This window comes from Cynoglossus semilaevis, chromosome 15 (genome assembly GCF_000523025.1).
Source record: "Cynoglossus semilaevis isolate Cse_v1.0 chromosome 15, Cse_v1.0, whole genome shotgun sequence".
NCBI lineage: Eukaryota > Metazoa > Chordata > Actinopteri > Pleuronectiformes > Cynoglossidae > Cynoglossus > Cynoglossus semilaevis.
Window position 1 is genome coordinate 11,454,165 of NC_024321.1, and position 7,981 is coordinate 11,462,145.

The window sequence follows — 7,981 nt, forward strand, 5'->3', positions numbered from 1 at the left end:
TATAAACTTTTCTGGATTTATTAAAAATAAGTGTACTCCCTGATCGACTTACTGTAAAGTGAAGTTCCGTCAGGTTTGGCCTCATAATGTATTTCCTGCCAGATGTGCTTAACGGCAACATGTATATGGGTCTCTTTCTTCTATAGACCGTAGAAAAAAACAAACAAAAACAATTTCCAGCTCATAGCTAGTTGCACTTGAATGAATGAAGTCACAGAATGTAAACACATAGATTTAAAAAAAAAAGTCACTTTAAAGTCATGTTTACTCACATTTAGATTCACGTTAATGACATAGCTTGTTTCTTTGGGGGTCACTGCGACATGCTGTACGACAGGTTCACTGAGAAGGAAAGAAGAGGAGCTTCATTTAAACCCTTAAATACAGTTTGAATTTAAAACAAAATTACATATGTTTCATTTTTAGTGATTACAATCCAGATTAATTGATTGTGAAAATAAATTGGGAATTTATGAGATTAAAGCCGTAACTTGAGAAAAAAGCACTAAGAAAATAAATGAATAAAGTGAAAGTGAACTCCTTGTCACTGTGACACAGCACACCACTGCACACAACAACATGTGACATCTGCTTTTAACCCATCACCAAAGTGAACAGTGTTTAATTTCACATTTTCCTGAGTCTTGTGTTTGTACAGGAACAGTGTATTTCCAAAGTAGGGCTTAAACTTCTTAAGGATAAAACAAAATAAATGTATAAAATAAGCAGAGAAGGTGAAATATTGATAAAAAAAAATCTGTAAAGACAACAAATGAAAAATTTAGATTTTGGCAAAAAAAAAAAACAACCTTACAAAGCCTCTATATCACTCTTTTTTCAATAACCCACATCACAGTTCAGGAGGAATTATGAAGCTATATATTTATCTTCATTTATTAAACTTTTTCTGTCTCACTCCCAGTGAAATGTTGTCCTCTTTTCATACTCACCCCATTATTACCATTTTTTACCAGAAGTTGTCCAGAATGCTACTAAGGCTCCACTGCAATTTTTGTCTTTCTCTTGTAGACATCTTTGCAGGCCATGGTCCAACACTGTGTGTCCTCTGTACTGGTTTGATTCCGTTTCACATCAGTTACTCTCCTGTTCATGCGTCACTGCTGGTATATCAAGAGTTCAATGCTGCTGTGTCTTTATCAGATATGCATCTTTATCATATGTTAGTGCTGTTCCTAAAACACATTCCGTTGCACTTTGAACATTTAAACAGGGGAAACACACAGGTTTATGGAGCTATTCTTGGTGGACAGTCTCATAAAAGCAAATAAATATATAAAACTGTAAAGCCTCAGGAGTGAAGTTTAGCTTTTTTAGGTTTTAAGTGTTTTCACCCAAATCACCCTCCATGGAGACAAATACTGCTGTAGATGTTGATGGTAGAAACAGATGAACTTTAATGAGAATAAAGTGATTAAATCAAGTGTAAAGATCAATTAAGGTCAGGGTTAGAGTTGTTTTTCTGGGGACGTCATATCAGGTGAATTAAAGACATAAAAACGTAACATGGGTGTGACTTCCTGTTCAGTTAAATAGTAAAATAAACAAAGGGTTCGGTGGCGCTTTGGCCCAGAGCCAATATCTCATTGGTGTGGAACCCCAGGGTTCACCTCCTGGGCAAGAGGTGAACCCTGGGGTTCCAGTGTCAGGTTTTTCTTAACCTCACACATCTGGACGGCAACACATTTACCTTTGTCTATGCCTTACATGGCTCAGTGCCTGTTTGCTAAATGGGGTTATTTAGTTGGCTTGATTATTGTTGACTAGTGTAGGCCATATAAAAGTGTTGCAACACAGGTTAATGACATTTTACAATCACCAGGCTTATAAAATAATGGTGATAAACCTTTAAAATAAATCTACTCCTACAGCATTCCACAAGAGTCGGATTAAACCTGTTCAAGGGACAGACTTTGGTCATAACTAACTTTGAGTCAGCGAAATTAAAAACAAAGAAAAAGAAAAAGTGTTTCAAATCTGACCATAAAATGTTTTGAAACAATACAGAAATGAAAAGAAAAAGTTAACTCTGATAATTGCGCTAAAAATGAAATGTTACAGTACGATCACATGTTTCGCACTAGACCAAGTGAATGAGTGACCCACATTTTCATTTTGGGTTAAAGGTACACCAAGACTAGACAGACGTGACACAACATCACAACATTTTCTTCTCATCCCAGGCTGCCATGTGGTCTTCATCATGTTCAAGTGAGAGATCTTCAGTGACATCATCACCACTGAACCAATCTACACAGCCTCAAGCAGCAGTTTGTGTGGTGACAATGTGTGGTTGGTCAGTATGATATCATACAGTTCAGTTAGGCCTCAACAGTGGTGAACTAACTGTAACTATCTGTAACCAGATATGGAAAATCTCAAAATGATCAGAAACAACACGATGCTGAAGAACATGCCGTAATACACAGGACTGGCAGTGGCAGCATATACAGGAGCTGCAGAAATGGACGAAGATTTTCACAACAGAACAATCTTCTTAACTTATTCAGTTTGACTTTTTTTTTTTAATCTTGACATTAAGTTATTATGGGTATTTTTTGTCTTTCATATATAAAGGCTGCTACGGTGTGAGGGAGTGAAGTGGTAAAAAGGGACAAAAGGGAGTTTTTTTTTGTTTTTGCTTTATTTTATTGACTCTTTTTCACAGTCTTGCTGTCTTTACTGAGTGATGAATGAACTTTACATTTTAAATCTACAATGACATGATCTGTGATGTTGATGAAAAAAATAAAATAAAAGTACCATCTCAATGGAGTAACATATGGAACTATGATTATAAAATGTTCACGTTGGCTAATTTCTATGTGTGGGAAAATAAAGAATTACAGTCAACATAGATAATTGTTAAATTCTTTTGTCATGAAATCATTAAGAAGAAATGTACAAAAAACATGAACTGGTTGTTGAAGCATTCGAGTATTTTGGAGTATACTTGTGAAAGAATTTTTGTCAAAACTGCAAATCAGACCAAACCCATTCTTCAGTGTCAGTAGGTGCAAAAATCTCAAATCAAAATATTCCAGATTTTCCTATGACACAAGGAAAAAAATATGTAAATAGGAAATATTGAAATTTGACAACACGTAACAAAACATCGGAGAGTTTTTACGGTCTACTCACAAAATTTTAAAGCAACACAACGGCTGAGAAGATAGATTCAATAAGTGGCTCCAGGGTCAGACTGTGAACGTACCTGTGATTGTTGATCGGTTCTTCACAGGAAGGATCCATATCTGTTTTAATCTGTGATGTTTTTATTCCGTGCTCTTAAAACGTCCGCAAGTTCATCGTTCACTGAGCCTAGTTTGGACAGTGGTACAAAAAGTATGAGTAGGTACAGGATATATATCCATTTTCATCTGTGACTGTACGATCTGTGTTTTTATTCCGTGCTCTTAAAATGTCCGCAAGTTCATCGTTCCTTGAGCCTAGTTTGGACAGTGGTACAAAAAGTATGAGTAGGTACATGTAGTTTTAACCAACAGAGACTTTGGATGTTAGTACTATCATAGACACACTCACGCAGCTTTTTCTCATCATCAGTTGACAGGTCCACACATCTGATTGGATTGAATCTATGGAACTGTGGCTCCTGCTGCTGCATCGAAGCTATTTTTGGTTTAGGTGAAGTCTTAGGTGCTGTGGTTGAAGTCTTAGGTTCTGTGGGTAAAGTCTTAGTTGAGATTTGTTTGATCACAATCTACTTATTGATCCCTGGTCTATATCATATGCTCTTCAGTATATTATATAATTATTATCTGTAAAAGCCTCAAAGCAACATTGTCCCAAAGAAGATGCTACCTTCTAGTTATGATTTGTGCTTTTATTTGTATCACAGGAAACAAAAGGAGGAAGAGGAGGAGCTGTAGGAACACATTTCTCAGGACACTTTAGCAAACATTTAAAGTTCGTCACTGTCTACACTTAATAATATTGTTAACAAAAATAGCCATAGAGTCACAAAAATCTCTGGAAACCTCTGCTGAAAATGCTACATGTTTGATCCTTCCACCTTTAGTCATAGATTAAAAAATTAACACCTAGTCCTTTTTAATTACCAAAAGAAAACCACTGTATTAACAAATTAGAAATGTAATCATTGATTAAGCATTTTTGGAAGGAGTATAAACTTTTCTGGATTTATTAAAAAGAGGTGGTCTCACTGATCGACTTGCTATAAACCGGAGTTCCGTAAGGTTCGGCCTCATATTGTGTTTCCCGGCAGAAGTAGTCAACGACATCACGTATGCAGGCCACTTTCTTCTACAGACCATAAAAAAAAAGCTCATAGCTAGTTGCACTTTAGAAGTAATGAAGTCATAGAATGTAAATACATATATTGTAAGTCACTCTAAATTCATGTTTAGAGCAGTAGAACTCACAGGTGGATCCAGCTCAATGACATAGCCAGTTTCTTTGGGGGTCACTGCGAAGTGCTTTATGACAGGTTCACTGAGGAAGAAAGAAGAAAAGCTTCATTTAAACCCTTAAATACAGTTTTACCAAAATAATCTATATATGTTTCATTTTTAGTAATTACAATCCAGAATAATCATAAATAACTGTGACTAATCCACAGACGCCCTGCGATTAATCAAAAAAATCATGTCAAGAGGCAGTTTGTAGGCAGGTCAGTGTGCAGGTATCAATAAAGAAGCAAAACGTTTTGAAATGATTTAAAACCATGGATATATATATATATATATATATGTATATATATATATATATATATGTGTGTGTGTCTTTAAATGTGATCAGTTTGATTCAGCTGAGTTCAGTTTGTACCGTAGTTTTGACAGTCTCATGGTGACAGCGTAGTTCTCTTTTTGGCTCTCTGATGGACGGAGGATAAGGTTACCATTTTCAGGGCAGACCTCGAGCATCTTCTCAGCTTCCCTCCGTGTGACATTAAGAAAACACCTAAAGTTCAGTAAATTAGAGTCAAGATCAACACATTTCAAATCATGTCAAAGACTGTATCTGACGTAAGACCACACATTTTAAGTGACAAGGACATAAATGTTCACTGGCGGTTCAGTCTCACCGAGGCATGTGGAGGTGGTGATACTCATAATCATTTGATTGGTAGGGTGGTCTTGGTGGTTGTTGTGGGACCCCCGTGGCAGAGATGGGACAAGATCTTATATTTTCCTGTTCCAGGGCTTCCTCTAGCATCATAAACACTGACTGGGACAGCATAAGTTTTCTAGAAATCCTTTTCTGCAGAGAATCAGTGGACAGAGACAACAAACCTGTTATGTCTTCAATTATAATGTTGTTCATTATGTCCTTGGTACAGACTTTAAGAAGGGGCTGTCCTAACTGGGAAGAAAAGTAGACTTTAATGAGGCAAATACACTATATTTTAGAGGCTTCAGCTAAGGCAGGATGAAGACATTTACAGTAATGTTTGAGGTTTAGCGTTAGCATTAGCATTATAGCCATGGTGCCTTCATGAAAACAAAGGTTTTATTAACCTCCTCTGATTTTTTGTGTACGTGTGTGGTGGTGTGGAGGAGAGATAACATATTGTTTGTTTATTTAAGTTGTTTACAACCAGAAGCGTACTTTTTGACAGACTTGTATACCACTTGTTCTTGGAGTGACAATTAAGTCCACTCTACTCTGAGCTATGCTATGCTAAGCTAACTCTTAAGCAGCTGATTTCAAGACAATTCTTACTGGTATATATTTCCACACAGAAACACTATGATTACAAACATTAAACAATAAAAATGTGAAATAGAAGAATAGACGACAGAGACAGAGAGATCTTTAAGAACATGCTTTGAATTAGTTAGATCTACAGAATGTATTTATACTGTTTATGAAAAATTCTGGTAACAAATACTTAATTCTTGGTCAGAGGCTTTTAAACTACACGTTGCTACAGTGGAGAGACGGTAATACATGGGTGGAGTGTTTTTACCTCTGTCATGGTCAGAAGGTAACCCCTCCACAGCTCTCCTTCAGTAGGATTGTCCATCTGTACAGGTACACAGACATTAAGACACCATGAAGGGTAGTTTATACTTTTAAGCCAAAAATATTGACCTCCACTAAAACACCTTCACACACCTGCAACTGCACCACTGTTGAGTTAAAAATGAAAGTGAAGAGAGTCGGTGCCACTGACATGTAGGGACACGGCAGATCCTTGGACTTCAGCTTCTCCAGGTTCAGCTTCTCTGTGTACTGATAATGTGCAGCATCAGAGAACTTGGATCAGTCGAGTTTTGAATGTATGAGAATATGAGGAAACGTCCGGTGTTAAATGTGCAAAAACAGATGCGCCCCTTTCATTTCATATGAACACAAAATGAGCTACACCTGAGTGTTAGGGACTCGTTGTAAATTTTAAAAAATAAATAAAAAATTACAAGATTAAAGTTTCAGGAAAAAAGTCATAATTTTATTTGAAAAAAGTTGTCAATTTATGAGATTAAAGTTGTAACTTGAGAGAAGGGCACTCTGTGTTAATCATAATAAACAACATACCCGTCGCACTAAAGAAATAAATTAGTAAACAAACAAATAAATGAAAATGACAATCGTGGAAATTGTTTCTCACATTTTCCTGATTCTTGTGTTTGTACAGGAACAGTGTAGTACCACGGAGCTCTCCGAAAAAAGACTTATATTTCTAAAGGATAGAACAAAATAAATGTAAAAAAGAGTCTTTTTTTAATGGAGAAAGTGAAATATTGATTAAAAAAAATCTGTAGAAACAATAAATATTAAAAAAGGTTAGATTTTGGCAAATTATGCACTTAGGAATGATTAAAAATAACCCCCCAAAAAGACCCTTTTAAAGGACTATATCCCCCTTTTTTCAATAACCCACATCACAGTTCAGGAGGAATTATGAAGCTATATATTTATCTTCATTTATTAAACTGTTTCTGTCTCACTCCCAGTGAAATGTTGTCCTCTTTTCATACTCACCCCATTATTACCATTTTTTACCAAAAGTTGTCCAGAATGGTACAAAGGCTCCACTGCAATTTTTGTCTTTCTCTTGTAGACATCTTTGCAGGCCATGGTCCAACACTGTGTGTCCTCTGTACTGGTTTGATTCCGTTTCACATCAGTTACTCTCCTGTTCATGCGTCACTGCTGGTATATCAAGAGTTCAATGCTGCTGTGTACGTGTACCTTTATCATATGTTAGTGCTGTTGCTAAAACACATTCCGTTGCACTTTGAACATTTGAACAGGGGAAACACACAGGTTTATGGAGCTATTCTTGGTGGACAGTCTCAGAAAAGCAAATAAATATATAAAACTGTAAAGCCTCAGGAGTGAAGTTTAGCTTTTTTAGGTTTTAAGTGTTTTGGTGGTGGAAACAGATGAACGTTAATGAGTTGTCATAAAGTGCTTAAATCAAATGTAAAGATCAATTAAGGTTAGGGTTAGAGTTGTTTTTCTGGTGACGCCAACTGCAGCCAGTTGTAGCTGTCGCTGGACTGTGACAGGATTTACCGAGAAAATATCAGGTGAACTGAAAAGATAAAAACACGGGTGTGACTTCCTGTTCAGTTAAATAGTAAAATAAACAAAGGGTACGGATCAATACAAGATTGAGATACATTACTTACAACATGAATGCAGTCTACAGACACAGGCTAATGCAAAGATATCACTGATATCTTTTAAAATATAGCTTTACAACATACTTACTAATATATATCAATTGCCAGTTATTAATCTTTGGAAAAAAAAAACAAACAATAATATGAATTTCACATAAAATATGTATGCTTATGGCGCTTTGGCCCAGAGGCAATGTCTCATTGGTGTGGAACTCCAGGGTTCACCTCCTGGGCAAGATCGAATCCCAGTTAGGGTGGTTGGTACCTTCCAGTGGACTCACCACCCACAGGAAGGTTCAGGGGGGTGGGTACGGTGCAGTGTGATTTGGGTGGAGACTGCTGCCCCCACG

The 7,981-nt window shown here is 36.5% G+C and overlaps 1 protein-coding gene and 1 long non-coding RNA gene across 2 annotated transcripts; both read right to left on the minus strand.

Moving 5' to 3' along the window:
- Positions 1 to 55: 55 nt before the first annotated feature.
- Positions 56 to 1,274, minus strand: LOC103391034 (uncharacterized). The gene is made up of 3 exons (XR_522754.2): positions 951 to 1,274; positions 273 to 342; positions 56 to 140 (listed from the first exon to the last, which is right to left on the minus strand). It is a non-coding gene; the product is annotated as an uncharacterized LOC103391034 (long non-coding RNA).
- A 1,260-nt stretch (positions 1,275 to 2,534) lies between these two features.
- LOC103391045 (signal-transducing adaptor protein 1-like) lies at positions 2,535 to 7,201 on the minus strand. The gene is made up of 11 exons (XM_025063497.1): positions 6,985 to 7,201; positions 6,611 to 6,682; positions 6,118 to 6,234; positions 5,969 to 6,025; positions 5,084 to 5,259; positions 4,825 to 4,959; positions 4,422 to 4,491; positions 4,203 to 4,302; positions 3,562 to 3,699; positions 3,233 to 3,339; positions 2,535 to 3,068 (listed from the first exon to the last, which is right to left on the minus strand). Exons 1-10 carry the CDS (start codon positions 7,144 to 7,146, stop codon positions 3,278 to 3,280), a joined length of 1,089 nt encoding a protein of 362 aa, XP_024919265.1. The 5' UTR covers positions 7,147 to 7,201; the 3' UTR covers positions 2,535 to 3,068; positions 3,233 to 3,277.
- Between the last annotated feature and the right edge of the window lie 780 nt (positions 7,202 to 7,981).

What these genes read in the sequence shown, in the direction of transcription:
- LOC103391045 (XM_025063497.1), bottom strand. Translation starts at nt 7,146, where the DNA reads ATGAACAGGAGAGTAACTGATGTGAAACGGAATCAAACCAGTACAGAG. An exon ending in AACACAAGAATCAGGAAAAT is followed by an intron (nt 6,235 to 6,610) that starts GTGAGAAACAAT and finishes GCACATTATCAG; the next exon opens with TACACAGAGAAGCTGAACCT. An exon ending in TGATGATGAGAAAAAGCTGC is followed by an intron (nt 3,340 to 3,561) that starts GTGAGTGTGTCT and finishes TGTCCAAACTAG; the next exon opens with GCTCAGTGAACGATGAACTT.